This window comes from Takifugu flavidus, chromosome 19 (assembly GCF_003711565.1).
Source record: "Takifugu flavidus isolate HTHZ2018 chromosome 19, ASM371156v2, whole genome shotgun sequence".
NCBI classification, from domain to species: Eukaryota; Metazoa; Chordata; class Actinopteri; order Tetraodontiformes; family Tetraodontidae; genus Takifugu; species Takifugu flavidus.
Window position 1 is genome coordinate 1436377 of NC_079538.1, and position 12165 is coordinate 1448541.

At 43.0% G+C, this 12165-nt stretch overlaps 1 protein-coding gene and 1 long non-coding RNA gene across 3 annotated transcripts; both read right to left on the reverse strand.

Moving 5' to 3' along the window:
• Positions 1–557: 557 nt before the first annotated feature.
• On the reverse strand, positions 558–4698 carry LOC130516532 (ribonuclease inhibitor-like). Its single transcript, XM_057017645.1, has 10 exons — positions 4680–4698; positions 4447–4570; positions 3419–3592; positions 3083–3256; positions 2398–2571; positions 1640–1813; positions 1418–1515; positions 1091–1247; positions 826–999; positions 558–729 (listed from the first exon to the last, which is right to left on the reverse strand). The coding sequence occupies exons 1-10, from the start codon at positions 4696–4698 to the stop codon at positions 573–575; spliced, it is 1425 nt and encodes a 474-aa protein (XP_056873625.1). The 3' UTR covers positions 558–572.
• A 4815-nt stretch (positions 4699–9513) lies between these two features.
• Positions 9514–11664, reverse strand: LOC130516056 (uncharacterized). 2 transcript variants are annotated; one of them, XR_008947344.1, is made up of 3 exons: positions 10469–11664; positions 10298–10377; positions 9514–10215 (listed from the first exon to the last, which is right to left on the reverse strand). It is a non-coding gene; the product is annotated as an uncharacterized LOC130516056 (long non-coding RNA). The 2 variants fall into 2 exon arrangements; XR_008947343.1 differs by having other exon boundaries at positions 10302–10377; positions 10469–11655.
• Between the last annotated feature and the right edge of the window lie 501 nt (positions 11665–12165).

The window sequence follows — 12165 nt, forward strand, 5'->3', positions numbered from 1 at the left end:
GTGGAATCTAGGAAATTGGCTTCCGGATTCATTGGCCCTTTCTCCATCATGAAGATCATCAGCCCGGCAGCGGTAAGACTCCAGCTCCCCAGATCCAGATCCCCAGATTATTTTAGAGTTTCAAAAACCCTACTTGAGTAAAATTATTAGGTACTACACCAACCTCTGCCTTCCCAATTCAAATTGAGCTTTATTTATAGCATTCAAAATGATCTGTAGGTAGTTTACAGAAACTCATGGCCTGACTCCCAACAAGCAACACTGACAAAAGAAAAACTCCCTTCAAGCAAGATGCAACTTTGAGCAGATTTATAGTATCATCAAGAGACATCAATTAAAAGAGTGATGGAGCTCCACCCTTCAGCTCTCGTCAGCCATCAGCTGCTTGATGTAGCTGAGATTGTTATGTCCCCAGGATGCTTCTGACCTCCTCTCTGTTTGCCGACGATGGTCTTGTAGTCAGCAGACTTGACTTGCCAACATTTTTCTGTCACAGCTTCAGTGATAAAGAGTCAAACAGGAATTTCTGTTTTGGTCCTGAATTGATCGAAATCAGGACTAAACGTTTGTCATCAAATACTTTCTCTTTGGAGAAGATGAGACAAATTTGCTCCTGATTCATGCAGGTTGTTCCACATCAGGTCCAGTTCTCTTAGATGGTAGGGGTTGGACTTCAGAGCTGAAGCCAGAGCATCACAGCTGCTCTGTGATAAGCTGCAGTCAGTCAAACTAAGAAACGAATCAATATAACGTGTTGGTTATTATCAAATATGTTCAGTACTTGTTAATTAATGAAAGACAGATTGTAGAGATTTAGGAACTGACCTGAGAGTCTCCAGTTTACAGTTTGGACTAGCCAGTCCAGAACTGAGCAGCTTTACTCCTGAATCCCTCAGCTCGTTCCAACTCAGATCCAGTTCTCTAAGACTGGAGGGGTTGGACTTTAAGACTGAGGCCAGCCAATCACAGCTGAACTCTGATAACCTGCAGTCAACCAAACTAAGAAAAGAAAAAACAAAACATGTTAGTTAAAAATCAGATGCGTTCAGTCTTTTTAAATGAATGAAAGACCAAGTGCAGCTGAACTAACCCGAGAGTCTCCAGTTTACAGAGTGGATTTTGGAGAAAATCACAGAGCACCTTCACTCCCAAATCCTGCAGAATGTTCAGACTCAGGTCCAGTTCTCTCAGATGGGAGGGGAAGGCAGAGGCAGCTGAGGAATAGTGGGCGATATGACGCTGCCCACCTAGAGTTTTGGATTTTTTCATATTAATAATGAAAGAAATGAACAATAACCACTTATTTCAATCAAACTGCATTTAGATATACGCAACCATGTGTCCCATATGGGAAAAAAACACTGAGAGTAACAAGCATTGATACAGGATTAAAGCATAAACCATATTTAATACCTACCTAGAATAGTTTTCACCATCCACCTGCGCTGGATGTTGCACTTCAGAGCTTCGACCAGAGAATCACAGCTGACATTTGATAAGAAGCACTCATTCAATCTAAAATCAAGAACAAACGAAACATGTTAATTATAACTGGATGCGTTCTGTTTTTGCTTTTTCTCTTTTACATAGAAACATGTTTGAGCTCATTCTGAAATTAATGAAAGACACGTGAACTGACCCGAGAATCTCCAGGTGACAGTTTGGACTCTCAAGTCCAGAACAGAGCAGCTTCACTCCTGAATCGTGAAGACTGTTCTCACTGAGGTTCAGTTCTCTCAGAAGGGAGGTGTTAGACTTTAAAACTGATGCCAGCGACTCACAGCTGACGCTCGTTAACCTGCAGTACCTCAAACTAGATAAAGGACAAATAAATCATGTTAATTATAATCAGGTGAGTTCAGCTTTTCTCTTTAATCACAAATCCCAACATAAGCTGTCTGGAAAAACTGTCCGGTAGTTTACAAAAAGGCCCTTCACAAGGCTAGAACAGCTTATTTTTCTTCTTTAATTGAGGAAATAAGAACAACCCCAGGTTTCTTTTCAGCACTGTGGCCAAATTAACCAAGAGTCACAGTGTTTTAGATCCACGTATCCCTTCTTCCCTTAGTGGCGAAGACTTCATGAGCTTCTTCACTGATAAAGCTCTAGCTATCAGAGAAAAAGCTAACCAGGCCATCCCAACAACTGGACCATCACCAGATGTGCTGACTGTGGGAATATACAGGGTCTCCAACGAGCCCTTAAACTTCAATCAATCAATCTTTATTTATATAGCGTTTGTTACAATCAAAATTGTTTTTTCAATTTTTTCTTTTTCTACATGTATGAAATAAAAATATATCAATCAATAAAGAAAGAAAACATAATAATTAAAATCTGATGTGTTAAGTCTTTGTAACTGAATATAAGACAGACTGTACGGACGCATGAACTGACCTAAGACTCTCCAGGTTACAGTTTGGACTCTCTAGTGCTGAACAGAGCAGCTTCACTCCTGAATCCATCAGGCTGTTGCCACTCAGGTCCAGTTCTCTCAGAAGGGAGCGGCTGGACTTCAGAGTTGGGGCCAGAGAACCACAGCTAATCTTTGATATATAGCAGTTTTTCAATCTAAATAATGATAAATGAAACACGTTTAGCATGCATGGTGGTTAGCGACGTCACTGCACAGCAAAAGGTTCTAGGTACAACCCCCCCTTGGGGGAAGTTTCTGTTATGTGGTTTATGTTGATGCCGTGATGCCCCCCCCCCCAGTATAAGATGAACTTTATCTTAAAGCTCTTGACCTGACTTGTTTGGCGTCTTATCAGCACAATCTCAAATGTGTGAATTCACAAGTTGTTGTTTTTTAAATCGTGATCAACATATTGAACCCAAATTTCACTGAACATAAAATACAAGTTGGAAAATTATTTTTTTTAACTGTAAATTACAATGTTAAAATGAGACCATTCTGCTGACATCAGACTGTTTCTCAGTCTGTTTTCTGAGCCACATGATTACAGGTGTTTCTTTTCTATTTGTTTAAAGAAAAATGAAAAGATCTTATTCCTGTTTGAGATCAGACAAGACCTGGGAACGTTTTAAATGAATAAAAGACTGCAGATATTTATGAACTTACCTAAGAGTCTCCAATTTACAGTTTGGACTCTCTAGTCCAGAACAGAGCAGCTTTACTCCTCTATTCATCAGCTCATTCCAACTCAGGTCCAGAACTCTGAGTTGGGAGGTGTTGGACTTCAGAACCAAGGCCAGAGAACGACAGCTAAGCTCTGATAAACGGCAGTCATTCAGTCTAAAGAGACAAATGGTCATATAATCAGAGTTGTTGAAGAACTAACAAGAAGGGAGGGAAAACCAGCTCATGAAAGAGAAATGGGGAAAATTTCTGGAGAGCTCGACATGAGTGTCACACGCGCACAGGTGTAACAGGTGTAACACAGGTGTATCTACTGACCTGAGAGTCTCCAGTTTACAGAGTGGATTCAGGAGAAAATCAGAGAGCAGCCTCACTCCTGAATCCTGCAGTAGGTTCTGACTCAGGTCCAGAACTTTCAGATAGGATGGGTTGGACTTCAGAGCCGAGGCCAGAAAGTCACAACTGTTCACTGATATCCTGCAGCGACTCAAACTAAAGAAAGAATAAATGAAACCTGATCATGTTAAGAGGTTCAGTGAAACAAGTCTGGATTAAAATGAATTTCATTTATTATACTCCTTTCCTAAATCTTTAAAATTTAAAATGGTGTTATCAATATTAGTGACAATAACAACAACAATGATAACAATAACTAGCAAAAAAGCAGTCCAAGAGCTCCACTAGTAGCTCATCACCCTCCACATTGTGATTTACACCTGTAGTATACCGTATTATACTGTATCTACATCTACCTTTCTATGGAGCATAATTATTTGCAAAACAGGTGGATCCTAATAATTATTTATCATCAGTGAAGCAGCTTTGGTGCTAGGCTCTGTCTCAATGTATTCATTCCCTGTTAAAAATCTACTAAGACATTAGATTGAATATTTAGAAGATCCCTGCTGGGGCTCATAAAAACAGAGGACGCTGTGGAGGTGGTGGGATTGAACTTCAAGACACAACAACGCAAAAAATCAGCACAAGCAACAAGACACAGAGCAGCAGCGGCAGCGGCAGCAATCAGGAATGGTCAGGTATACTGGGGGGTTTAAATACCCGCTCAATCTACAGAGGAGAGCATGTGACTGATCAGCTAATCAGGATTTTACAGCCTTGAGGCATCTTCAGGAACTAGTTCTGCAGGCTTTGTATCACATGTCTGCAGTGTTTTCTTTGCTCAGCTACATAGAAACATGCTTGAAATCACCCTGAATTGTTCATTTAATAATTTTGTTTGAAGTCAATTTTTTTCTATTTGTTTCAAAAAGGAAAATAACCAATTTTATGTGAGCTCAGATAAAAACAACGAAGTCTGTTATAGTTGTAAATTGACATGAACTGACCTGAGAGTCTCCAGTTTACAGAGTGGATTCAGGAGAAAAGAACGGAGCCTCTTCACTCCTGAATTCTGCAGAAAATTCTGACCCAGGTCCAGAACTCTTAGATTGGAGGGGTTGGAATTCAGAGCTTTGGCCAGAGAACCACAGCTTAGCTTTGATAATCTGCAGTGCCTCAAACTGAATAAGAACAAAATGCCAGATGTGAGGGATAATCAGCTGTGTTCAGCTTTACTTACCGTAGTTAAATAGAAACATGCTTGAAATCATCCACAAATTTATAAAACAAACAATTCAGTATGATTTAAAGCATGTTTCTATTTAGCTATGTAAAGCTGAACACATCTGATTATACCTCACATCTGGAAAAATTTAAAAAAATAAATAAAATAAAATCATTAAAATGACTGATTTTGTTTTTTTTCCCCCTCAGATTATTAAAACTAAAAAAATCTGTTTTACTTGTAAATTGACACGAATTTACCTGAGAGTCTCCAGTTTACAGAGTGGATTTTGAAGAAAATGACTGAGCTGCTTCACTCCTGAATCCTGCAGGATGTTCTCACTCAGGTCCAGAAATCTCAGATGGTAAGGGTTGGACGACAGAACTGAATCCAGAGAATCACAGCTGACCTTTGATAAGCAGCAGCGATTCAAACTAAAAATGATGGTAAATTATAAGATGTGTTCAGCATTGCTCAGTAACATATAAACAAGGCATCTTGAAGCATCAATTTCATAAATGTCTGAAATTCAATTATCCCATTCAGCTTTGGATTTATGCAGATGAGAGCGGCTGAAACGATTCAGCACTTCGAGGGGCGTTCCTCACAGCTTTCAACGTGGGCAACAATCACAGAACCTGATGACCCGAAGGGTTTGCACCTCTTTTGATTATACAAATGGCCACCAACAAGCACTAACAAAAGTATTCAGTAAACCATTAGAACTGAGGCCTGTTGGATGGATGGAAAATTTTAAAAAAAATTGACCAATTTTAAGCTAATGAGAACATTTCTTTGATCTTGATGAAAACTTTTCATGGACATTTTTTTATTTATTCTGTTTAAAACTAAAAGAAATGATCTGAGTCTGAGTTCAGATGAAAATCAGAAACTTATTGGGGTAAATGAATGAAAGACCGACTGTAGAGATTACTGAACTGACCTGATATTCTCCAGTTTACAGAGTGGATCCTTTAGAAAATCCCAGAGCACCTTCACTCCTGAATCCTGATTATTCCTCTCACTCATGTCCAATTGTCTCAGATGGCAGGGGATAAACTGTTGGTGAGACTAAAAAGAAAGATGATAAGACTGCATTTAACACCTATATTCTTTTAATGGTGAGAAGTGTACTGGTTCTATCCCAGCTGCAAAGGCAGGATACACCCTGAATGAGTCACCAGCTGATTATAGGGCCCTCTGTGAGAATGTATCCAGGGTGAACAGGGTGGCAAACTCACCTACTAACAGAACATTATATATGTATATTTATATATTTATGAAAATATGATTGCAGCTTATTTTTTTTCAAAAGCATATCCCATTGTATGTGTGTGTGTGATCTGATCTGTGTGTGCATTTAAAAAAATCCTTAAAGCTCTATTCAGATTTGCACGTGATGCCAACCCTGCAAATATGTTCAAAAACCTGTGCATCTGTACACATTTGCAGGTCTATGTACAATTTCACATTTGTGCAAACAGGCCTGTAAATAAATACATAGATCTGTCTCAGTCATCATCTGTTAAAACTCAGCAGGGAGCTCTCAGTTGGCTGCTTTGTATGGTTGATTTTTGGCAAACTGCTGCTGTGAGTGATTCCTGCTGCACTAGCAATGCAGAGTTCTGGGGGCCCGCTGGTTTTCACAACAGCACTACCTTGAGAGTCAGAACACAACCTGCCTGCTTTGCAGACATATGATTGACCCGGAACATTGTTGCCAACTCCTCAATGAGGAAAGCTGCTATTGGTTGTCAAAAATTTCTATAGAATTCACTAAATAATGTTATCAATCAACTTATAGCTTGAGTTTCTTTTTATCAGACATGTAAAGTATAATACAGATGCCTTCACATTCCGACTGTAGCTTCAGCCTTCCTCAGAGCCATTATCTGCTCAATGGGGCATGTTTGACAATCAAAACTTTGAATGAAGATTCTTTCTAAACCTTTTACTCCATTTTGAAGCTTAATGTCAGTGACAGATGGAAAGAAAATTACCATTACAATTAAACTTGACATCAGAAATTGTGACTGCAGAGGTCCAAAGAATCAAGTGTCTATTGTTTACAGTATCTTACCTTGTCTTCCATATTACTTTCTATAGTCTGCAGTTGCGATACAGGCTTTCTCCTTATGTAACAGTGGATGGCTTGTAGTATGTTGCTTTGAATCAAGGTTTTTCGATCCTTTGATGATTTAAGATAAATGCTAAAGTATCATTGCTGGTATGATCTTTAAACTTATTTGATCTTGATCTTATCTTTTCCACTCTGAAAGGGTGGGGTCATCAGCGATTTTCCCCATGTGCCTGTGTCTCTGCTGACTACACCAGGACAGCTGCGGTGGGCTGCTTTAGTTTGGTCGGCTATGCATCGTCAAAATGCAAGGAGCTTGAGGCAGCACCTGCTTCTTGTTGTGGAGAGCTGGAGATCCGTCACCTTCAACCCAGGCTCCAAAACAGCACATCCATCCATCCATCCATCCATCCATCCATCCATCCATCCATCCATCCATCTATCATCCATCCATCCATCCATCCATCCATCCATCCATCCATCCATCCTTCCATCCACCCATCCATCCATCCATTCATCCATCCATCCATCCATCCATCCATCATCCATCCATCCATCCATCCATCCATTCATCCATCCATCCATCCATCAATCAATCAGAATTGTTTCTAGGTGCTTTCCAGAATCCCAGGGCCGGACCCCCAACAAGCAACAGTGGCAAAGAAAAACTCCCCTTTAACAGGAAGAAACCTTGAGCAGGACCAGACTCATATAGGGGGACCCTCCTGTTGATGGCCGGGTGGGTAGAGAGAGAGGAGAAGGGGGAGGAGAAGGGGGAGGACAGGTAGAAGAGAGAATAGCTACATTCTCTCTTCTACATTATATTAATTAAAAAAGGAAAAGGCTACATTTGTTGCTCTTTGCTTTTGACAAAAAATCAAAGTCCATAATGAATTGAAAAGGTGCTAGATACTGTGTTAGTTAACAAGTTGGCAATGCTGAAAGAATTGTGATTCAGGGTTTAAGGGTTTATTTAAGGGTTTATTAACTCTTCACACAATGCATATATGGCATTACATAATGCACTCATGTTGTTAAACTTCAGCATGAGCTGTAAGCGCTTGGATAGTGATTAAATAAGGAGTATATCAAGCTAGTACACTAAGTAAAAGCACCTGTACATGCTTACATGGATCAGGGCGGTGTTGATTACAGCTAACTTCATTAATGCCCATAGGGCTATTGCTATTGCCCGGTTAAGGCTACGACTTAGCCAACTTTAAATTGTAAAGACTGGGGAGGGTGGGGAGTTACTTTTACGGAGATGGTGGTAGATTTCAGTAAAAGTAAGTCCCCACCCTCCCCAGTCGGCATTAGTGGGAAAGATGTGGAAAGTTCCTGGGTGTCCAGTTGGACAATACATTGGAGTGGTCCACAAACACTGATGCTGTCTACAAGAAGGCCATGAGCAGACTCTATTTCCTCAGGAGACTCAGGTCCTTCAGTGTTTGCAGCAGGATGCTCCACATGTTTTATCAGTCTGTCATGGCGAGTACCATCTTCTTTGCTGTGGTTTGCTGGGGTGCAGGCATTAAAGCAAAGGATGCCAATAGACTTAACAAATTCATTAAAAAGGCAGGGTCTGTTGTTGGCTGTAATCTTGCGAACTTGGACGAGGTGGTGAGGGACAAGATGGTGTTAAAAGTGCGGACAATCATGGACAGTCCCTCCCACCCCCTCCATAACACAGTGGACAAACTGAGAAGCAGCTTCAGCAACAGACTCCTGCAGCCTCGCTGCTCTAAGGAACGGTACAGGAAGTCGTTCCTGCCGTCTGCCATTAGACTGTTTAATTCATCCTTCTCTGTCAGAGCTGTGCTCTCTGGACTGGATTTATGCATCAGCTCAGGTGCCCTCCAAACGCATTCAATTACAATAATTGCTTAATGTTTATGTTCTTATCTTATTTCTATATTCATGTAAATATGCTTATAATTTATTCTTGTTTCTATCTCTATGCCTATATTGTAATCTTCTTTGTATTTTATTTTTATTCTATTTCTATACTTTGTAAATACACCTGCTGCTATATGTGTCTATATACTATAGTTATAATCCTTCATGTCTATGCTGCTATTACAATTCAATTTCCCTTCGGAGATGAATAAAGTAAATCTTGAATCTTCTTCAATCTCTTCAATGGCCAGTGCATTTAGCCTTCTTCGGTCGTGGTATTTCTGTTTTTATTCTTTTCAATGTCGAGAAGCACCTCTCAGCTCCCCCTGTGGTCCCCTGGGTGTGATTATGTTAATCTTTAAAAGAGTAACAGTTTATGAAAAGATATTCTATTGATGGTTCTCAATGAACAGCTGGAATAGGTCCACAGCTGTCTTGGCATTGTGTGTGACACGTATTATGATGAATCACTCAGATTAGATGAAGAATAACAAAATGCATTGATTCATTGAGGAACGATTTAGAGACCAGCAATAACTCACATGGACCGAGATCAAATCAATCTTTATTTATATAGCGTCTTATACAATCAAAATTGTTTCAAGGCGCTTTCCAGAATCCCAGGGCCTAACCCCAGACAAACAGTGGCAAGGAAAAACTCCCCTTTAACAGGAAGAAACCCTGAGCAGGACCAGGCTCATGTAGGGGGACCCTCCTGCTGATGGCCGGCTGGGTAAAGAGAGAGAAGAGAGGCACATGTGGTGGAGGGAGAGGTGTAACGGTTGACGACAACGCCACCTGGGGAATTTCACCCCAGGAATTAACCAGTGAACAGGCACACGTAGATAAGTTTTTATTCCAGAGGCAGAGACGGGATTGAGGGTTATGTGCTACAATTTTATTAAATCCAATACTCAACAAAAAATAACTGTACAAAAATTAAATTAACAAAAGGGGTGGACAGGGCTGGGGCCCCACCAGCAGGTAAAACTCAATTAGGGGAGATAAACAAACTAAAAACACCCGTGCTACTGCAAGCAAAACCACACACGAGGGGTGATGAAAACGCCCTCCACCAGGGGTTGGGTCCCCGCCGTGGCCTGCAGCACCTGTCCACAAAGAAAAGGAACAATTACATTTCCAGCAGTAACAATTAGACGCGACGAGCACACACACCTCACACAGACAGGCAAATAAATTGTGACCAAAAAGAACACAACATCAAACAAGAAACAAAAAGAAACAAAACCTAAAAAGAGTAAATATCAGTTGATGATACAATTTACACACACTGTTAAGAGTCTAAAATGAAGGCAATATAGCTCCGTGGTTGCCTCGGCAGCACCACTACGTCTCAGCGCCGTTTCTCCGAGCAAAGGGAAGCGAGGGGAGAGAGCGAGAGAGAGAGAGAGCGAGAGCGAACAGGAGAGAGTCCCAAACTAAAGGACTGGGCCAAAGCAGCAGTGGGTCCAGTAAGCGAGGTACTGTAGTCTGTGCCGACTGTATTTGGTGGCGCCAGCACTCCCTGAGTGGTTCCTGCTGGGGCAAAGCGACCCACTGACACCAGCCGGCAGCCAACTGCAGCGAGAACAGCCCCATTACCATTTATCTAGCAACTGCATAAGTGGGGGAGTCAGTGACGTGCATTGCTGCGCCTTACCTACCCAGTGCCAACTAGCGCACGCGCCCTTACGGCAAAGCGCCCTAGACAGAAGGATGGCGGGAGGAAGCACCGACCTTCTGCAACAAGTGGCAAGGACACGTTCAAGCACTGTTGCACTTTAAGTCGTGACCACCAGAGGAAATATGCATTAGCATGCCGTGCTTTTACCTTGGCGCTGCCAGACAGCATGCTCTTCTGTGAAACAGTTTCAGTTGGTCGAACTGCCCAGATAAGCTGCAACCCCGCCGTACTGTCGAAGGAGGAAAACAACTAAAGCCAGCTGGAGGCAGTGCATTATATAAACCTTTTCTCCCCGCCCACCAATTAAGGCATTACCTCCATATGGCACCTGTGCAGACGGCAGACCACGCCCTGCCACATCCACCCCTACCTTTTGGATCGTCGACCCGACGAGAGACAGGGCCAAGTTAGCACCAAGGTCTAAACACTGCCATTAGGGAATTGGATGCAGAGTCTGGCGGCCGATTAGAAACTTCCTCTTGAGAATTAACTGACCATGGAAGGTGATGCCTGTTTGAGTGACTGCCAGCAGTTGAACGAGCAGTCCGACGCAGGGATTGTTGATTACTGCAAGGCTGGTCAGCTGGGGGCACTGTTGGTGATGGATCGCTGCTACTTACGGGTGCAGTCAGACTGCACGCACCCTGGGGTGCTGTTGCAGCCGGGGCAGAGGACGCCTGAGGGGTCCCAAATGGCAATGGATGGCACCGGGGCCTCGGAAACCAGAAGCCAGAGATCGCTGTTGGAAGAGTCGTCCCCAGAGGCCACCAGTGGAGACAAAGATGGAGAAGTTGGTGAGGAGAGGGCCACAACTTCGGGCTGAACGACCGCCTTTAGCATGTCTCTATGGACATTCCGAGTTCCACCCAGGTCACCCACAGGCGCCACAGTATAGACCACACCGTCGCCAGTAGGGGCCCTCACAACCTGGTGGACAACAGAGCTCCAGAGGTCTTGGATCTTATGGCGGCCTCTAACACCATGGTCCCTCAGGTACACCAACTGTCCCACTGGCAGAGGTGCATCTCGGACGAACAGATCGTGTCTCTCCTTGCGCTTGCTCGCTGCCATCACTAGTTTCTCGCGAGCACCCTCGAATGCTACATGAAGCCTGGCTCGGTGTTCTACCACCCAGTCCTGCACCTCACCGGGAATCGGGTCCGGCACACGACCCAGGAGAAAGTCAATCGGAAGAAGGGGCTCCTGCCCAAACATCAAGTAAAACGGTGACTCACCAGTGCTCTGATGAGGTGTAGTGTTGTAGCCAAAAAGCACTTGCGGAAGACAAGAAGCCCAGTCCCGCTTTCGGGAAACCGGCAATGTTCGCAGGAGGTTGTGAAGTGTCCTGTTGAATCTCTCACACTGACCATTTCTGGCCAGATGATAGGGAGTAGTGCGGGACTTGGCAACCCCATAAAAAGCACAAAGCTGGAAAATCAAACCACTCTCGAAGCTTCTGCCCTGGTCTGAGTGTAGGCGACTTGGAACCCCATACTTATAGAACCATTCTGTGACCAGAACCTGGGCTACTGTCACTGCTCGCTGGTCCGGGGTGGGAACAGCCACTGTAAATTTACTGAACACATCAGTCATGACTAAGACGTTCTCAAAGCCATTACGAGAAGTTCAAGCAAAGTAAATCCACTGCCAAAATCTCGTTTGGCCGGGATGCGAGCAGGTGGCCCATGTAACTCCGATTAACCTGCCCCGAGTCCTTCGCAACTTGACAGCATTCGCACTGCTGCAACCACTTCTTGATGTCTGACGACATTCCCGGCCAGTAGCAGCGTTGCCGAACCAGCTTGGTGGTCCTTTCCGTGCCTTGATGTCCATGCTCCTGGTGG

Bases quoted from the DNA above. Each gene is read 5' to 3' on its own strand.
- LOC130516532 (XM_057017645.1), bottom strand. The intron at 3,257-3,418 runs GTCAGTAGATAC...TTGTCTCTTTAG, and splicing joins TGTAAACTGGAGACTCTCAG to ACTGAATGACTGCCGTTTAT. The intron at 1,516-1,639 runs GTCAGTTCACGT...TCTTGATTTTAG, and splicing joins TGTCACCTGGAGATTCTCGG to ATTGAATGAGTGCTTCTTAT.